The sequence below is a fragment of the Barbus barbus genome (genome assembly GCF_936440315.1).
Source record: "Barbus barbus genome assembly, chromosome: 29".
NCBI lineage: Eukaryota > Metazoa > Chordata > Actinopteri > Cypriniformes > Cyprinidae > Barbus > Barbus barbus.
Window position 1 is genome coordinate 5,694,651 of NC_136757.1, and position 21,183 is coordinate 5,715,833.

Consider the following 21,183-nt stretch of genomic DNA (forward strand, 5'->3'; position numbering starts at 1 on the left):
CCAATCATGGACCTCGCAGCGAGGTGTGCGTTCCTGCTCTCCAGCTTCGCCGTGCTCGCAGCGCTCGATTTGGACGCGATTGACCCAGGCTACTATATGGAGACCAGCAGCCCGTCAGATGTGATCGACTACAAAGATCCCTGCAAAGCTGGTGAGCCCGAAAGACATTTATCTACCCTGCTTTGATAAGATGCAAGCTTTCGCGCAAGCCACGTAAGGATACAGTGTGAACTATAAACTGTAGATGACAGCGCGAAATAAACACGCGATACGCGGCGTCAGTAAACACCTAGATACTTTGCGCAAAGATACTTTGACACAACGATTTCTGAACGATTAGGCGATGTTTTGACACCAGACACGACTATATTTAACTGGCGGTGTTTTGTTTCGCCAAATCACAGCCGGAAAGTTTTTCTTCGTTTTGTTTACGAAAAGTTTCGCGAAAGTTTGAATTTTGCGCACCGCGCGCCAGCGATTGACATTTATTTATTTGAAGTGTAAATTGCATTTAAAAGTATGTGCAAACCTTTTAATTGTTATTATGGGATGGAATGCAACAAAGTTGCAGATTGGGTTGCAATAATGCATTTTTATTCCCTAGATAGTGTTCTCAGTTTTGGGGTTGGAACATCCCCCCTTTGCCATGTCCATCTGTTGAATGACGTACGGTTCGTTTTCCTGTAAAGGGTGCACTACGTCATCCATCACAGAAATTGCATTATGACATAGGGGATGCAATTTATCACCAACAGTTATTATTGCATACTTTTTTATGTTAAATATGTGAAACTGTAAGAGTAGTATGCTGCATTGTTGTCACATGACTTCCTCATATTTAATTCAGAAAGTTGTCATCTCAGAAATAAACATGGTTATTTTGCATTTGTAAATGCGAAAAAAAAAACTCTTGGCAGACCAATGAAATGAGTAATTGTAAAATCATAATATTACTTATGTTACACAAATTAAAAGTCACATACTATACACTGCAAATGTAGTGTGTAGATGCTGTTTGGCACACAACCAAAGTTATAAAAAGCGCTTAGCTTGATGTCCCCAATTTCATGGCTAGACCAGACTTGTATCATATACCCACATATTCCGGAGGATAACTTTATCTCGACCTGAATTCAACCAATTATGTCTGATATAATTACGGTTTAGTAGCTCTAGGGAAGTAATTAATTCTTTGGGTCCCAAGAGAAGCACTGTCTATTTTCACATTTCGTGTTGTCAGGGCAAGTGCCCTTATTTTGTCGTTCGCCAAGAAGTTATTGAGTTTCAGCTGAAAATGTTTACTAAGAAGGAATGGTCCCAAATATGGCATGCCTAAACTTTGAGTATCTAACTAATGCTTGAGATTTGTTAAAGGTGCCTGCCTAAACTTTATATTGAGGTGATGTTAAAGTACTTTCTCCAATCCAAGTTAATATACAGAGACAGGTTGAAGTAATCTGTTGGTAGGTTGATATCTCTAAAGAGTGTAAACTCTCTGACTTTGTGGTGCTATCAAAACATTGCTGTTTGTTTGAACGTCCTGACCCAACAGAGCAAACGTGGCCTAACCTATGGGGTGAGATTGGGGCGGCATTACCTTTTTGGTCAACCAATGACAGACAAGGGGAGTTTTTGGGATACCAGTTTATTTAGCAATATATGATACTAGAAAGTAACTTTATACTCAGTGCCATAATGATCATTAATACAGGTTTGGAATGACCTGAGAGCAAATAAATGATGACAGTATTTTCATTTCAACTATCACTTGAAGAGATCAAGCTGTAACTGATCTATTACGAAATTGAGAAATACAACTTGAATGAAGTTTCTATGGACGAAAGCACGGCAACAAAACATTAACCCTAATCTTCAGCTTGTGGTGGGATGTTACGGATTTCCTTTGTTTTGCCACCTGCAGGTTGACATTTGATTGGTTTTTACACTGTTAAGTGGATGGATTGAAATGAATCCAAGTTTCTTGAAGCTCACACAGGGGTCACTCCGGAGACGTTTAAATCTCAGGGATCTTGGTCTCTATTAACTTGTCTGCTACTCCTTTCCACCTCCTTCCTAACTCCCTCTCTTTCATCTTCCTCTTTTTTTATTCTTTCAGGACTGTTTTTTCTATGTCCTCATTTGCAGCTGAATGGGGCCCTTGGCTGTTCATTTTTACATTTTCACCCCTCTGAGAGACAGACTTTCCTCTTAACAAGTGGCTATAGGACAATAACGCAGACCACCAGCTGAAATTGGTATTCCAGGCAGATTAGGCTGGTTGACCCGCAAAGGCTCAGGGGGCGTCGATCTCATACTAGGATTAACTTCCCGGATTGTTCTGTCTTTGTTCTGTGATTCAGGCTCTCCAGCGACGTTAAGCCAAAGTGATTCTGTTTTGGTTGGTGACTCCTAGCTATCGCATTTCATGCATCATTCAAGTTAGCTTAGCTACGAGAAGTGGCCCTGTTGGCTTTCTCTATAAATTTGTTTTTGTTTTTTTTGGTGCGTGAACTTTTCGTAGAAAGGAAGCGATGTATTTACACAGGTTGGTGTGACTCAGAGTTCACTGGCCATTATGACGCGACACGCCGATTATCTGTTCATTTACAGCTGTTTATCTCCTCCTTTTATAAACAGTTTAATAGCTCCGTCACCACAATTTCCGAACAAACAGATTTTGCGAGTTGATGCTACTGCGGAAGTCATTTTTGTGTCAAAGTTTGCGCTGGTCAGGAAAGAGTGTTGGCCGATCCTTCATTACCCCTAATACCTCAACTGTGATGTCAATACCCATAATGCCTGGCTCTCTGACCTGATTGGACTGTTGTAAACACGTCTATAACTTTGGAGAACAGCACATGTGCACATACCCTTCATCCCTCTCAGATCTGAGTGGTAGAAGAGAAATTTGAAGACCCATTTTTTCCATATATTGAAAGTCAACGGACTCCAAAATAACGTGATTTTGAACCCCACTGGCTTCAGTTTTTCTTCTTTTGTGTTCAACCGTAGAAAGAAAGCCCAACAGACTAAAAGCCAGAGTTTTCCTTTATGTGTGAACTATGCCATTAAGCCTGGGGTGTACTTAGTTTTTCCGCTTGCTGTTATGTTTCAGGCACAGTCTAATGTTGTAGCCTTCAAAGTATTCTCAAATGACCATGACCTCAGTTGACCACGACCATGTGTTCGACTTTTGATACTTCACCTGGCCTGTAGGAGGGCAACACAAAGTTGTATTGTTTTTAAACTCAAGTCGTACAATCATGGCAACATTTTGACTTCCTCACATGTCAAATATTGTCGTTTCCACTTTTATTGACCTTATCAGTTTTTTTTTTTCACCAGTTGTTCAAAAACTTGCCACCTAGGGAATCCACCAACTGGTGCAATAACAAAAAAGAAAAAGAAAAAGGCATACCTTTGGCTTGAAAGTCAGCATGAAATGGAAAATATATTTTCAAAATGCAAGTTATAGGTCTTATTGTGAACATTTCATCCTTGTACATTTAATTTTAACATTTGAAAGTTTTTGACCTCATAATTGAAAATGTCCTAACTGGACCTTCCCGTGAAAACACCAGACTTATGCAAGACTTTTCCAATCATTTAGTCTGCTTAAACCCCCCGCCTCTTCAAGCTCATCTTCATCTACTTCCACTTTTGAGTGCAATGCCCACATCTCAACAACCAATCAACAATCAATGCATGGAACCCACCCCACCCTAAATTCCACACTACATTTAGTTTTTATCGATAATCTGTTTCACACAGATCCATGTCAGTATGGAAGAAAACATCTGTCGCTACATCCATTTCATGGTGACTTTAACAGCTCATTGCGAGGCAAAATTATCATGAATAACCACTTAAGTTTAGGCATTTTCCTCACATTTTTTCGTATGACCTAAGCAGACTTGAAATATAGTGCAGGAGTTGCATGGAGCTCTTTTGTAATGTTTTTTTGGTAATTTTTGGAATTTATCAGCTATTGTTTTGATTAAGAAACACTGTGAGGATTCTTAAAAAAAAATCAGGTTTAGATCATGGGTATGATGAGTGCATTTTTATTTAACTTTCCTTAGGAATGTCAATAGGATGATTTTGATTTCATGTTGAATGTGAGAACGTAGACTTGTGAAACGAACTTTATAGCTCTGTCCTCCTTTCTCTCGCATGTCTTATGTAAGTGCTTAATTCATAAACTCTTTGAAACAAACCAGACAACAAATATACAGAGAGGCTGCAAAGCTCTGACTGCTGGCTTGCACTCAGCTGTAGTTCTCACATGGCAAATGTTGTTCCCCGTCTCTTTCCCCAGCATGGTTTTCATAAAGCACTCTTTGACCTGATTCCCTTTTGCACCACTCACCAAGAAACGTGGTGCTTAAATTCCTTCTTTTTGTGTCTTCAGAGTCTGTCTCATAGCTCGGCGTGGAAAACCACAAGCACAGACGGTTCAGCTGGAGCCTGTCATACATGCACAACTGGTGACATCATACACTCCCATGGTTCATTTTTCTTTTTGGAGAGGATTGGTGGTTATTTAATGACTTTTCAAGTGATTCTGCCTAATTCCAAACAGTTTAGCAGTCGGTATCTGTTGGAAAAATTAGTGAAATGTAGTAGTTTTAGGTACATATGTGGAATAGAGTGCTAAAACTACCTCACACACCAAAGTATGCTTTGTGATTCTAGCACACTGGATTTCATCATAACTCTTGAAATAGAGAGTTGTAATCGCATTCATTAAAGCGCCAAAATACTCTTTCCTATCCTATAGTTTAATATGCACCACTATAAGTAATCTACTGGTTAAATACTTGTGGCTGGCTCTGTGTTATGAAAACATTGTGCTGTTTTGTGCTGATTGTAAGGGAAATCTCTCTCAGTATTATAGGAATCTCAGGAACTTAAATAGTGAAGTTGTCTGCTTAAAAATATATGGCTGTATTTCTAACCTGAAAGCCCTCCTGGGAACTTTAGGTGCATTCATCTAGATAAATTCTCCCGTTTATGGATTGAAAAATGAATGAGAAGCAGTCATGCACAATTACTGTACGCCTATCCAACTGCATTGTCTTTTTCCTGAAGGAATTGGAGAGCTGCATTGCGTAACATATATGTCTGTCAACATTATTTCCATAATCCAGCCTCAGGACAACAAATGAAAAAGTTTAATTTGTAAGACCTCATTTCCATAAGCTCCATGATTCACCTAAACTCTCTAGGTGCTGTAGTTTCCTGGCTGCACTCGTTGGTTCATTGAGCCCATCTTTGCTGTTGTGCAATGGACGTTTATAACTGTAACCGAGCCAAAGGTTTCCTCTCTTTCCTCCCCCTCTTGCCCTCTGGGTGAGGATCACAGAAAATGAGGGCTAGATATAGGAGAGTGAGATGAGATGAGGTGAGTGTGCCTGCAGACTGTAGGTCATTCAGTGCATGCCAGCATGGCCCGGTCCTGCGGGTTTCTGCGTCTGTCTGCCAGCTGATGTGACTGCGGCGCATTCAGACCCCTCTGGCAGCTAAACCGTGAACCATACATCACCCCGCTGCACGTCTGAACCCATTTCAGAGGCTGCTTTTTTAAACGATTTAGGTTGGAACTGCACAGAGTTATATGTTACCCCCAGCCATATGCATTGTTGGGTAAGCTACCTTGATATTGTTAAAGCTATAAGCTACTTTTATAGGTCAAGTGTGTAATTTCTGTGCTACTAATGTTATCAAATGAATCAGGGCCACAACTTAAAAGAGATGTAAATAAGTTTATTTCTTCATAGGAACAGATTTGGAGAAATGTAGCATTCTATCACTTGCTCACCAATGGATCCTCTGCAGTGAATGGGTGCCGTCAGAATGAAAGTCCAAACAGCTGATGAAAACATCACAATAATCCACAAGTAATCAATACAACTCCAGCCCATCAATTAACGTCTTATGAAGTGAAAAAGCTGCGTCTTTGTAAGAAACAAATTCATTATGAAGTCGTTTTGAACTTCAAACCGTTGCTTCCAGCTAAAATATGAGTCGTCTATCCATAATAACGCTTCCTCCAGGAAAAAGTCCATCCTCTGTTGTCCTTTTACATCAAAATCCACAGAATTGTTTGTTTAAAAGATGCTTTATCCGTGCATATTTCTCTCCTGATTCAGATGAGATGACTTTTTCACTGGAGAAAGCAATATTATGGATTATGTCCAGAAACAATGGTTTGAAGTTTAAAGAAATGCCTTAATGATGGATTTATTTGTTGAAGCTTTTCGCTTCACTCGACATTAATTGATGGACTGGAGTGGTGTGGATTATTGTGATGGTTTTATCAGCAGTTTGGACTCTGACGGCACCCATTCACTGCAGAGCATCTAGTGGTGAGCAAGTGATGTGATACTATACATTTTTCCTAATCTTTTCTGATGAAGAAACAAATTCATCTACATCTTGGACCGCCTGAGAGGGAGTACATTTTTGTAAATTTAGCAAATTTAATATTTAATTGAAAATAGTTCACCAATTAGTTCAAATATATTATTCACCAGGCAATGTCTTTCAAATAGATCAGATTTTATCATTTCATTTTAAAAAGCATACATTTTGTTTTATTGCTGTTATTCTATTTTTATTACTAAATTAGAATAACAGCACCAATTTACACACATAAATGTACATACAGTATAATAATATAACAGCCAGACAACAAAAACCTCTTGATAAATGGCTATTCCTTGAAATGTTCTGAAAAACAGTTTGCCAAAACAAACTGTCCAAACCAAGCGATCCGCTAAAATGAATCAGACCTCCCAACCCTATACTAAAGAGACAGAGAGGAATTTTCTAGAAGACTTTTCTAGAATTTTCTTTAGGTGGTAAAACGTCCAGCATTTAAACCTAGTGGACTCAGGCTTTCAGCTGAATGTTAGCAAACAGCTTGAGTTTGTACATTTCAATCAGATAAGAGAAAGTCAAGAGAGGTAAAAAAAAAAAAAAAGAGCGTGGAAGAACCATGTGGAGGAGGAGGAGGACATCTGGTTTTCATACATCTGCCATTCTAAGAAACTATATGTTGTGATACTGGTTTTCAAGTCAGGAAGTAACTTCCTGTTTCTTTTCTCTTTTCCCTAGTATGCTGCATTCTGCTCAATGAGTTATAACAATCTAAATCCATTGCCCGGCAGCAAAAACTCCTCTGCCAAGTGCAGTGAGGTCCAAAAGTCTGCATCCTCTGGTTTAAATGCTTCTATTTGGCACTCGTTTTAAAGTTTGGAAAGAATAATAAATTATATTAACAGCACAACAGTTTCAGTAGAAATGTTTATTTCATAACAGAAGCACTAAAGCTGGATGAGCTCCACACTTTGATCGAATGATCATGTTCTCCGGCATGATTTGATAATGATCCAAACAGAGCATCTTGTGCTTCAGTGGGATCCAGAACATCTGACTGTCTGTACAAAGTCACGTGATCAGTGTCCTAGAAATTGTGCACATCTGAAATGTTATTTTAAAAAGTTCTTAGAATTTTTAGTTCTAAATATTATTGATGCTTTCTTGGACTTGCACCATTTGGGATAATAATCAGCGTCATTTTTTTTAGATCATGACAAACAGATACACTCTTAAAAATGAAAGTTCCAAAAGGAACCTTTTTTAAGTTTAAATAGAACAATTTTGAGTTCTCCAAAGAATATTTGCGTAAGAGGTCTGAAAGAAATTTTTTATTATTCTAAAGAACCATTTTCTACTATTAAAGAACCTTTTGTCCAAAGGAAAGGTTAATAGATGTTCCTCAAGGAACCTGTAAAGAACCTAATGTCCAATTGTTTGGCTGTTAGTACATTTTTATATTTATTGCCCAATAAGCACTCACCCTTCCAATTTTCTTCCAAAACAAATGAGCAGAGAACATGAAAGAGAGAAACTTCAGTCTGAAGATGCTTTTCGCATTATTCACTAGTACGAGCCTGTTTGCCACCTCCGGCATTGAAGCATTGCACTCCATTTGTTCAAGTAATGACACAGCAGGATCTAACAAACAACGCAAGCCCTGTCGATGTCTTCAGCATGTGTGTACGGATGTTTATATATGTGTGAGCCGTGCTGATGTGAGCGGGCAGTAAGTAATGAAGTGATCTGAAGAGTAAGGCATGTGTTCCTCAGGGAACTGTTTAAGCAGGCTTGAGAGCGTTTCACTGATGTGGGTGTTATATGTGCGGTAAGAGGATTTCATTGTGTGTTCATTGGCTTTCTGTAACATGGGGTCACAGGTCAACTTTTATTTTGGTTTCGGCAAATTTCAGCTCTCAGCCAGAGATTTACTCTAGAGAATTATTTTTTTTCTTCTTCCTTGCCAGGCAGATATCTTCTCACACGTTTATGCTGTTACATGCAAACATTACAGTAAGCTACTGTTGTCGTCTATTGTAATGTGCCCTTCATTTCTACCGTTTTTACTATTAGGATTTGTCCAGTGTTATAGAGTAACATTTAAAGCACTGGTTCACCCAAAAATGAAAATTTGCTGAGAATATTCTTACCGTCAGGCCATCCAAGATGTGAATGAGCGTTTCTTCATGTAACAGATTTGGAGAAATGTAGTGAATGGGTGCCGTCAAAATGAGTCTAAACCAGCTGATAAAAACATCGCAATAATCCACATCACTCCAGTCCATTTTGTATAGAGAAATGCTGCCTGTATGTAAAAAACAAATCCATCGAGACTTTAAATTTAAACATTCGCTACTGGACGAAGAATGAGTTCATAATCCATAATAACACTTCTTCCAGTGGAAAATGTCCATCCACTGTTGTCCTCTTACATTAAAATCCAATTTGTTTAGAAGTGTTTTGGTCCGTTTTCACTTAGGGCTGGGCGATATGGCAAAAAAATGTAAATCTCTTTAGTCACATGCGCTGATATGCGGTTGGATCGTTCTTTTCTCTTTACTTTTATTATTGGCATATTGTCAAAATGTCTAATTCTAAAGTTTGGTAATATTTCTATTCAAAATTGAAGAAAGAAATTAAATCGTGGCAAAACATTAAATTCAAATTAATCGAAAAAATCGCCTAGCCCTATTTTCACTTGGAAATGGTATTTGCTCTAATGAAGAAACACACTTATCTACACAATTTGGATGGCCTGAGGGTGAGTAAATTCTTAGCACATTTTCATTTTTGTCTGAACTATTGTTTATGCAGCAAAACAATGGAAATGCAAGGTAATACAAAAACATGTTCGGTGTAAATGGCCCCTTAGAATGTTCCTAGATTTGCTAATGAAGAATTTGACTCTGTAGCTAAATAACATTGAGGTAAATATTGTCCTACTGGAAGAAAAAAAAAAAAAAAAAAAAAACAGCCTAGAGCTGGTTGGCTGGTCTTAGCTGGTTTAATAAGTTTTTAAAGTAAACTAAATTATGTATTTGAAAAAATGTCGCACTTTAAACAGCTTGTTTTTTTAAGAACTTTTTTTGTTGCTAGTTTCTTAAAGGGGACATTGGATGAGACATTTTCCACAAGTTGATATAATTCTTTAGGGACTTAATGAAAAGTCGATAACATACTTTGGTTCAAATTTCTCAATGGTGGTGTAAAAAACACCCTTTTTACCATGTCAAAAATAGCTCTATTTACAGTGAGCCGTTTTGGTGCCTGTCCCTTTAAATGCTAATGAGCTCTGCTCACCCCGCCCCTCTCTTCTGTGGGGTGACACAGTTCTCTGAGGCTGTAAACTTTAACCGCATTTAGCTGCGGAACTTGCTAACTAGCTCATTATTAGGAAAGACGATTTGCAAAGATTCATATAAAACCTTAAACTCACTCCTTTTTTTTTTTTTTTTTTTTTTTTTTTTTTTTTTTTTTTTTTAAAAACTCACTTCTTCTGCAGATGAAGCTGGATCGTGAATGATTCGCGCGAACATAGGCGCATTTAGGCAGATCGGAGGTGCATTCCCTTCACAAACAAAAGTAATCCACTGTGTCTTCAGCGGCTCAGATGTCGGGAGTAAATGACGACTGCTATGTTCATTATTACATCCAACAACAAAACACCTCAGTCGCTTAGGACAGTGGTTCTCAAACTGGGGTATGTGAGGTGATGGAGGGGGTACGCGAATCAAATTCTGAGTTTTGGCATTCATTTAATTCTACCCCAACTAAAAGTAACATTAAAACAGAGCATGTATTTCTGACAAGCAAAATGCTGCATCTAATGTAAAAACATGAAAATGGGAGTGCCGTAAAGGGTCAAATACAAGATATCCAATCAAATTACCTAATCTTTTGCTGTCAAAACTGACTGCATCCACACAAGCAGCGATGCAAATCGCGCTGCTGTTCAGTGTCTTTAAAGTAGATCTTTAGCACTTGATAGCATGAAGAGCAAATATTGACACTGTACACTGAGATCGATTTAAACTCTCTTCGATACAGACACACCCTGTGCGTGTTATGGTTTTTCATATTTAAAATACGAGCAAGAATGCAAATTTCCCTGAATATCCAAACGATGGCAAATGTGACATTAATTTCTACAACAGTTTAACAAAAAAGGCAATATTATGTGAACATTTGACATTTTTAATGTAGCCTATATTTTAAACAGAATATTGTCAATATTGTTTGTTCTATTTTGCAACAAAACAATAATAGTTCCAATGAACATATGTGTGCGTCTCCAAGCAACATACAGCGGTGTTTCGTTAGTGAAAAAAAAAAGCACTGGGTGGATTTTTATCTATATAAGGTGGTTGCGTACATACACTGCCAACACACAAACAACATGTAAAAGTGAATTTTGCATCCGATGACCCCTTTAAAGCTGTCAAAAGCCCTATTTGGACGGTAATTGTTTCTCAGGGGGACGTAAGTGATTTTCATCATTTACAGGGGGTAGTTGGTGATTTTAATGCCGTCCGAATCCAAGATGTCTGTGTTTTTCTCTCACCACCCGTGTAAAAATCCCCGGCCGAATTACCTACTGTTTTTTGATAAACACCAAGGTCGTGTGGTAATTTAATTGCCATCCGAATCCACATCTCTGAGTTTACAAGAAGAAATCGATTCAAAATTCAGTGTTTAAACCCTTTTTGAGTACTCCCGAACACCGTACGTCTGTTGTACGTTGGTGTAATTTGCATATTTGTTTCTGAAATGCTGGAAACACAATACTTCAGAACTGCTCCACCACAGCGAGTGAGAGCAGAAAGAGAAGAAAAGCACCTACAAATTCGAAATGGGTCTTTATTACGGCAGCAGCAGGTATGCAATACAATTTTAAAATGTGTAGGCCTATTATAAACTGATATTGCGTATAATTATATACAACTATAGCGCCTATTTTTAAACAGGAAATTTAAATAATCAAATAATAAATCGGATTATATATGCTTGGAATAATAAGAACACATTTATATAATAAGTATTTTAAAATACGTTTTACACAAGAATAAATTTGTAAATAAAATATTTCCAGCAGACAATCATGCGACTGGCCACGTGAGCAGCGCAAACGCGTTCCTGGGTTCACAGAACTCGCTCCTCCACTGCGAATAAATCGCCATCCGAATCCATGAGTTTTATTACTGAGGTGATATGTAAATTTATTTTTACAGACGTCAATATGAGAAACAATTACTGTCCGAATCAGGCTAAATTCGCAACTCCTAATTTCGCTATGTAAAATTTGCTTGTAGCTCGGCCTGCTACAGCTTCAGAGTAGCTTCCCACATGAGTAAATGACACGGTTAACTTATGTATTTAAAAGATATTACCCCTTAAACAGCTTTAGTGTAGTTAGCAACTTTTTGTTAACAACTCACAAACTAGCATTTGTAACTGAAGTAGCTAACAACTACAAGGTTGCTTGTAGCTTGGCAAGCTACAGTTTCAAAGTAGCTTCCCCAACACTATTAGTATTTGTGGTTCCTGTCCATGAAGTTTGTCTGTCCACACTCTCTGAAGGTTTCATCTAATTAGCCTCACAAGAGTGCGTGCATTGTCTACTAAATAAAGATGAGCCCTGCGTGATGCATTAGAGGGAACAATATGCTTTGTTGTTGGTGTGAAACGATCACAAAAACCTTGGGAGTTCTCTGTCCACTCATCTCGTTCACACCTAATTAGCCACAATAATGAGAACGCAAACTGACCATGTGAGTGTTGGTTCACTCATTATATTAGCGACACCTCTGCCACGTTTATGTAGCTCTGAATAATTCATCCCGTCGTCCTAGCAGAGACTTTGGAGAGTATAGTAAATATAGTGTGACCTTTGAACTGCTGTTTAGTCGACTCTAGATTCTGCTTTACATGCGTATAACTGTTTGTGGAGTACTAAGGCTTAGTAAGGTTTAAAAATGCAAATGTAATGAGTGGTTAAGTGTTTGGATGGTTAGAGGAGCCATTATTCACATATTCAGATCTCAGATTAAAAACAATGCAGCTAGCATATACAATGAAAAGGAAAATTAGTGCAAAAATCGGTCGTACACCCCGACATCTTTCCGCTCATCAGGTGTCATTAATATTGGTGTGTAAAACGAGGGCGGTCTGGCTGATGTTGGCAGTAATTGGTTTATGGTTAGACGGGCCGCAGCCACTGTTCTGACCCCCTGTTACCCTACAGCAACTGTTTCCATTTAACACAGACACTCACACATACACACACACACATTTAAGTGTGTGTTTAATTGTGCACGTGCAGTCACACAGACCCAACCTGGTGAAAACGCTGAAACCTTTTACATATATTTACTCAAAAGACCAAAAGAATAGTCCAAGTTTCCGATCACCTGGGGCTAGCAACCACAAAATTTTGGTAGAAAATTTTCAAATTATGTTGTCATTCACTTCATTGTTCCCCCGAATTTTAGATTTTTTGGAAAAGTCATAGCACAGTAAAATTCTGAAATATTATTGCAATTTTTAAAAACAGTTTTCTATTTTAATATACTGTAAAATGTCATTTATTCCTGTGATGCAAAGCCTTCAGTGTCACATGGTCCTTCAGAAATCATTCTAATATGCTGATTTGCTTTTTAACAAACATTTCTTATTAATATCAATGTTGAAAACAGTTGTGCTGCTTCATATCGTTGTGGAAACTGTGACAGTTTAAAAAGTGTTTATTTGAAATATAATCTTTTTTTTTTATAACAATTTACTTTGTAAAACAATGTCTTTACAGTATTTTTTATTCAGCAAGGATGCGTTAAATTGATCAAAAGTTAACTTCTTCAGAAAACACCTTACTGAGCCCAAACTTTTGAATGGTAGACTGTACTTTCTGAAAAGTGACTGCTCTGCGACTAACGTGTGCCGATCAAGAACGACAGTGAGCACGATGAACGACCTGTTTGTTTTCCAAACGGCTGGCATCTCTTTGGTCGTGTGCCTTCAGAAGTCAACGATCATTCCCAACGGGCCGTCTGAGAGTCCAGCCGTCTGAAAGCAGTCGCCCCTTCTATCGCACTTTCTTCATCCCGGCCTCCCTTTGACAATCCCTGAAGGCGACACATAAAGCCCATTCCCCAGTCCGTGGCTGGAGTCTGGTCTGGGACGTAGACTGTGATTAGGGTCTTCAAAAGCAGCAGCCCCGTGGGCTTCTGCCGCCTGATGTCCAAATTGCAGTGTCAGGAAATGTCAAGGTAAGCATTTGCTAAGGAAGAACAGCTGGAAGTGTTTTTACAGGAGAGACGAGTGAAGGGGCTGCGCTGTTTACAAGACTCCCTCATCCCCGCGGTCCTAACACTAACGCTCAGCACCATCTCCATCTGTCCAGAGAAGAAATGTGTTTGTCTTACAAGAAAAGAGATGTAATTTCCTCCAGGGAAATGTCAGTTTATTATTGGATTTGTACATACTTGTAAATATTTCCTTGACACTCTAAATCAACAACATTTCCCTGGACATTTGATTATCTGGATGAATCTCACTAGTCCATGTCCAGGTCACAGTATATAGTTTAAGTATATTACTTTATTTAAAAGAGAGAGAGAGAAAAAAAACATGATGCCTTATTTGCCTCCCCAAATTCTCATTATTGCAATGCATCTAAACATTTTACTTATGTTTTATTTATTTATTTTTTTATTTTTTTATAGTGAGGCAAGTATTTTTACTGCATTCTCACATATATAAGCAGCATAAATATTTTTGTTGTAAACACTTTACAGTGTAGTGTTTTTAATAATTATATATTTTAATAATTTGAAATTATTAGGGTTGTTGGAATTATTAGTTCAGTGGTGTTGTAATAAATATTTTTTACAGTAAAAAAAAATTTAATTCACAATTTAAATTCAATTTAATTTGCCATAAATAATATACTAAATCATGGGCGACTACATCGTTTGGCTGCTTGATTTTACACCTACTGATGACATTGAGTGAAACTGAGAAAGTGAACTCAGACCTGCCTAATAGCCGAGGTCCTTATGAATGTGAATAGTGCGTTTACATTTCAGGAGGTGTGACAGCAGTAGCATGACAGCTATTCTCATGCGCAGCAGGCCTGTAGTCTTAACGTGCATCTGCCTTACGACCCCCAGCCCAGACGTTCCCCCTCTTCACCTCAAAGATGCTGAAGGCCTGAAATCTCTGGTTTTGTGGGTGGTAACTTTAAGACCTGTCTAGACCTCACATGTGATTCCCTCAGGCTCTGAACAGGAACCAGTCTAGGTGAAACGGGTGCCAAACTGACCTTTGTTAATGAAAGTGCTGTTGTGTTTGGATCCAAGGTGATCATCAAGAGAGGCCAGGCAATGAAAAACGCATTAGAGAGAAAAAAATTTGCCCAGCTGGAGCACAAATACAGATCCTCTTAAAAGTATCAAATCTAGGCGTTCAAAACCAATCCATCTACAGTAGAGCTTCTGTTCTCTTTTAATGGCTTTTACTCTCTGTCTCTGCAGCAAATCTCTCTTCATGGGTGGTGGAGGGTGTGATTGACAGTCATAATTGCGTAGATTACTGCAGACAGACACTGAGTTGTCAGCAGGAGACCATGATTAAAAGGACTTGCACATTTTGAGGTCTACTTAAATGAGAAAAATGAGCTTCCTGAGTGTTTTAGTGATAGACTGATATATTTGCTATTTTGACTTAAGTGACATCAGATAATAACTGTGTTGGTCTGGGTAACGCAAATTTGTTTCATAAAATAAATGTTTTTTTCAATTGTTTTCAGCAATTTTGGGTAAATCTGATTTGCTGTCATAAAAATTGTTTATATTATACATCATGCTCTGTAGAGATAGCCGACCAATAATTTACATCATTCTGACAAAAGTGTGAATGTTTTTAGTTTAAATTTCAACAATTTTCTTAGTTTGAACACATGCAATTGTTTTACAAGCACGCATTTTAACTATTCTATGGAAGTCCGTTTCCACCACTGAATAATTTTTTTTTAAAAAGGTTATTGCGACTTTTTATCTCACAATTCTCTCTTTTTTTTTCTCCGAATTGCGTGATATGAACTCACAATTGCGAGTTAAAGTCAGAATTACGATTTATAAAGTCACAATTGCGTGATATAAACTTTTGAGGGTGGGAAAAAGACTATGTTCTCAGAATTGCGAGTTTATATCTCACAATTCTGAGAAAAAAAGTCCTTAACATACTTGGTCAATAAAGCTCATTCTCATTCTCCCATAATAAATGTTTCTTGAGCAGCATATTAGAATGATTTCTGAAGGATCATGTGACACTGAAGACTGGAGTAATGATTATGAAAATTAGCAATCAATTACATTTTAAAATGTATTCAAACAGAAAACAGTTAGCCTATTTGAAATTAGAATAATATTTCATGATATTACTGTATTTTTGATCAAATGCATACAGCCTTGGTGAGCAGAAGAGTCTTCTTTTAAAAGTCTTACAAAATCTTACAGAACTTTTGAACAACAGTAAATGTTTTTTTGTTATTCTTTTAAATAAAATGTTTGATTTTGCTTTACTCCTCATCCACGCCACTGGGTGTCAGTATAGTCCAAGATTATTGTCATATCAGCTAGGGCAACATAAACAAACAATTACAGAGTGCATGTTAAAACGCCAAAACAAAATTAAAACTTGCATATCTTCATGAAGTCCAGTCGTTTGAGCCCAACAAATTGTTAGTCACATGGATAAATTCTTCCTCATTGTCTTTTTTTAGGTTGAAACGTTAAATCAAGAGCACACAGTGTGTCCTGAGGTTCTGGTGCAGCTGTTGAGAGTCTCTGTAATAAATGTGTCTGGATAAAGACCAGCGTCAAACCCCAATCTGCCACCGCACTCCTTTATTCCACTTCATCAAAGATGTCCCATCTTTTCTTGTGATTTATAGATCCTCTTTTGGTGCATTCGCTGAAGTTCATTAGTTCACAGCCATTGTGCTTCAGATTTGTAACGTGAATCCTTTTAGGCCTCGTGCGATGAGATTCTGTGGGTGTTTAGGCCTTGCGCTCCGATAAGCTCTTTTTCATTTGGGTGTATAGAAAGCATGAGGATTGGGATTTCGTCTGTGAGGATTTCGAGCTAGAAAGACAGAGAGGATTAAAACAGGAATCCCTCGAGGAAACGTGGATAAAATGCGTCGCCGGAACAACTGGACGGAGAAATAAAAGGAGGGAGGCTGGGCTGCCGTTTGGGCACTTGCTCTCACCAGTCCTGGCATCTGATGGAGCACAATTACACGCTAGATTAAGGGGCTTGTGGAGATATGGAGGATTGCGTCGCTCCCTCGGGAGGCTGAGTTGGGGATCTCCAGCGGTCTGGCTGTGTGTCGCTGGTGCTCTCTGGCACTGCTGCTGTTGGTGCCTTTGGAGAGCAGGTTTGTGAGATCAGACACAGGCTGGTGGCCTAGCAACTGTTTATTTGGGTTTTCAATCGTGGCGGTGAAGAGACTTTTTTCACATACAATTGTTTTGTGTTCCTTTATACACCCTATGCACTAGAATTTATTTTATATATATATAAGATATATATTCTCTGTATGTATCATATATTATATGTGTATATACACACTACAGTTCAAAATTTGAATGGTTTTAAAAAACTACAACTTTTATATAGCAAGCATGCATGATTTAACTTTCTATTCATCAAACAATTCTGAAAAAAGAAATGTCACAGTTTCCACAAAAATATGAAGCACAACCGTTTTCAACATTGATAATCAATCAGAAATGTCTTGAGCAGCAAATCAGTATATTAGAATGATTTCTGAAGATCATGTGACTCTGAAGACTAGAGTAATGATGCTGAAAATTCAGTATAATAAATTGCATTTTAAAATATATTCAAATAGAGTACAGTTTTAAAAAATCACAAAAGTACTGTTTTATTATTGGAATGAAAGTCTGAATATATGGAATGAAATCTATGGAATTAAAATGCAAATTTGACAGTATTTAATGAATAATAATATACTGTAGCTATCCTTGTTATCAGAGCAATAGTTTTCTGAATTGAATGACTTTAATAATGTAATTTACTCAAAGTTTCCAATATTGTGTTGAACTATCATATTCCAAACAATACAAACAGTTTTGAGTGTACATCCCATCATCTTGATATCCCATCATCTCAGACATTACACACAGTGTTAATTCTGACAGCATTTTGATTTAGCCTAGTTTTAGTCTTTTGACTAAAATACCGTATAGATTTAGTCATTATTTTAGTAATTTGAATTGTTTTAGTTTCTAGTTTTATTCGACTAAAATCTACAGACTTTAGTTAAACTGTAATGCATTAATTAAGCATTTAAGTATCACACAACTGTTACTTGAATACATGACTAAACTGACAGTTTGACATAATTTTTTGACAATTCAAGTGCGAAAAGACACAAAATAGAGCTTAATTCTGTGCTCATCAGGGCCTAACGCATCCTTTTTATGGTTCTAGTTAACTATAATGATCCTGATAGTAAAATCTATTTATTGAATAATATGTCAAATAATGTCCTTAGTCTTTGCTTCCTGTAACTGGAATCCCAGAAACAAGACCGAAATATACTGGAATTCTTATTTGCAGGCTGATCATTCAAGCATGAGGGAGATAAAAATGCATTCTTACAACCGTCTAAAACACATTACCATATACACATTGTAAAGTAAACATCGCTATAATTAATCAGCATTAGTTCATAAGCAGTTGCCTGGCATAAATGTTATTCATTTATTGCAAACCGCTCCGAATCAGTTTGAAGTGCTTTTGTTCGAGCCTGTAGAACGTGCAACAGCTCAGAGTTTTCCCGCGGTTAGATCGGAACGTTACAATTCACACACATCACATATCACACAGGACGTCAGTTCTGACTGGCCATTTTCGTCTCATTTTTATTTGTCGACAAAATTGGCATTGATGTAGATTACTACAGAACTACACAAATGTGCTGTTCACACAAGCAAGTCTTCCTTTTTTTTATCAGTAAGATACCATTCACTTGTTTCAAAATATCTTTAAAAAAAAAAAACTCTTTAATGTCAATCATCCACCCAATTCAAGTTCCGTCCCATATATCCAAATTTGTGTTCTATATATTCAGACTTTCATTCCATATATTCAAACTTTCATTCAATATATTCAAGTTTCATTCCATTCCATATCCTCAAATTTTCCTGAATGGCATGCCATATTATGTATGTGTATATACAGTGGTGTGAAAAAGTGTTGGCCCCCTTCCTGATGTTTTTTTATTGTTTTGCATGTTTGTCACACTTTAATGTTTCAGATCATCAAACAAATTTAAATATTAATCAAAGATAACAAAAGTAAACACAACATGCAGTTTTTGAATGAAGTTTTTTATTATGAAGGGAAAACAAAATCCAAACCCACATGGCCCTGTGTGAAAAAGTGCTTGTCCCTAAACCTAATAACTGGTTGGGCCACCCTTAGCAGCAACAACTGCAATCAAGCGTTTGCGATAACTTGCAATGAGTCTGTTACAGCGCTGTGGAGGAATTTTGGCAGAATTGTTGTAATTCAGCCACATTGGAGGGTTTTCGAGCATGAACCACCTTTTTAAGGTCATGCCACAGCATCTCAATAGGATTCAGGTCAGGACTTTGACTAGGCCACTCCAAAGTCTTCATTTTGTTTTTCTTCAGCCATTCAGAGGTGGATTTGCTGGTGTGTTTTGGATCATTGTCCTGCTGCAGAACCCAAGTTCGCTTCAGCTTGAGGTCACGAACAGATGGCCGGACATTGTCCTTCAGGATTTTTTGGTAGACAGCTGAATTCATGATTCCATTTATCACAGCAAGTCTTCCAGGTCCTGAAGCAGCAAAGCAGCCCCAGACCATCACACTACCACCACCATATTTGACTGTTGGTATGATGTTCTTTTTCTGAAATGCTGTGTTACTTTTACGCCAGATGTAATGGGACACACACCTTCCAAAAAGTGCAACTTTTGTCTCGTCAGTCCACAGAGTATTTTCCCAAAAGTCTTGGGGATCATCAAGATGTTTTCTGGCAAAACTGAGACAAGCCTTTGTTCTTTTTGCTCAGTAGCGGTTTTCGTCTTGGAACTCTGCCATGCAGGCCATTTTTGCCCAGTCTCTTTCTTATGGTGGGGTCATGAACACTGACCTTAACTGAGGCAAGTGAGGCCTGCAGGTAAACACTTTTTCAAACAGGGCCATGTGGGTTTGGATTTTGTTTTCCCTTCATAAAAAAACCCCTTCATTTAAAAACTGCATGTTGTGTTTACTTGTGTTATCTTTGATTAATATTTAAATTTGTTTGATGATCTGAAGCATTAAAGTGTGACAAACATGCAATAAAATAAAAAATCAGGAAGGGGGCCAACACTTTTTCACACCACTGTGTGTGTGTGTATATATATATATTTTTTTATTACTTTATAATTTCAGTTCAATAAGTTTCTTATTAAAGTGTGATGATTGAGCTGTAAAGGATAGTTTTGACTTCCACTGAAGCTGCACATGTCGATGATGTTCTCAGCACTGGTCAGGATGGACCAATCACAGTCATTTGTGATTCCCAGATAAGGATTTATTCATCATTTTACACAGTAGAGAGTGAAAGACATCTGCCTGCGTCCTCAGTCTCCAGAGCGTCTCCATGTCTCCATGTCATCAGTCGCTGTCAGCTCTGAACCTTTCATCCACACTCTTTTATCTGTGCGTGTGTGCGTGTGTGCGTGCGTGCGTGCGTGCGTTTGCGAGGGATGTTAGGGTTAGCGAGAGGATCTTTTGGTCTTGGCATGTTTCTCCAGAACCGTCTTCTGAGCTTGTCTGGTATTGTCAGAGAGAATTGACACCTTTGTTTTGGTCAATGTTAGAACGCAGCCTCATATAAAGTAAATTTACTAAAACTACTCTCATATAAGAGACACAGAGAGACCGCAGTGCAAAACAAATCACATTATCTAGTATTCCAGAAAAATATCTAGTGTCATCTTAAAAGCAAATTTGCATAAGACTTATTTTCAGATAATATATCTTTAGATTATTTAATTTATCTTTATTTTATCATTAGCACATTGTTTTTAAGCATGTCTAACATTAGTACTTTTAATTATATTTAAATTAGATTCATATTTCAATTTAAATAATATTACTATATTAAAGTAATTATGAATTTGGCAAAACATGATTTAAAATGTTAATTTCTTCATGCCATAATGCAGGTTTTGCTGTATTTTTGTTGCATGGACATTGCCGTAAGAAGATTTGTTAATGGAAGCAAATGTCATGGAAAATAATCCGATTTCAAAAAAATGGTCCAGTTAATGTAACACAATTTACATTATAATGTTTTATCGCAGCTGTTTTCTTTGGAGCTTCATCAGCGTTGCATCTCATGGCCTGTTGTTGTCTGTGGATGTGCTTTGAGAAGTAAAACCCTGTCATTTCAGTTCTGTTAACTGTTTTTAATTCTGTTTTTAGACAGGGGTTCAATGAAGTTTGTTTGCAGACCTAGAGAGCTGCCCAGATCCTCAGCACTGATCTTCATACTAGAAAGGATTCTAACCAGTAACAGTATAGATTAGCAAAAAGCTGCTTTGTTGTTTATATCGTGTTGTTTGACACTCAAACGTTCCAATGGTTTACAGTGACAGTGATTTGTGAGGACAGCACAAATCCATGTCATTCGTTTTTCTATGGAAATAAGGAAATTGAGTTGATTGTCAAAGACTGTTGGTGATAAAACGAAGTTGAA

General features: G+C 37.6%; 1 protein-coding gene across 1 annotated transcript in view; it reads left to right on the forward strand.

Moving 5' to 3' along the window:
- LOC306849419 (bone morphogenetic protein 1-like) overlaps window positions 1–21,183 on the forward strand; it is an 84,084-nt gene continuing 62,901 nt past the window's right edge. The window contains exon 1 of the mRNA XM_079384421.1: window positions 1–151. Coding sequence (XP_079240547.1) covers window positions 7–151 — 145 coding nt within the window. The 5' untranslated portion in view covers window positions 1–6. The remainder of the gene's footprint in view (window positions 152–21,183) is intronic.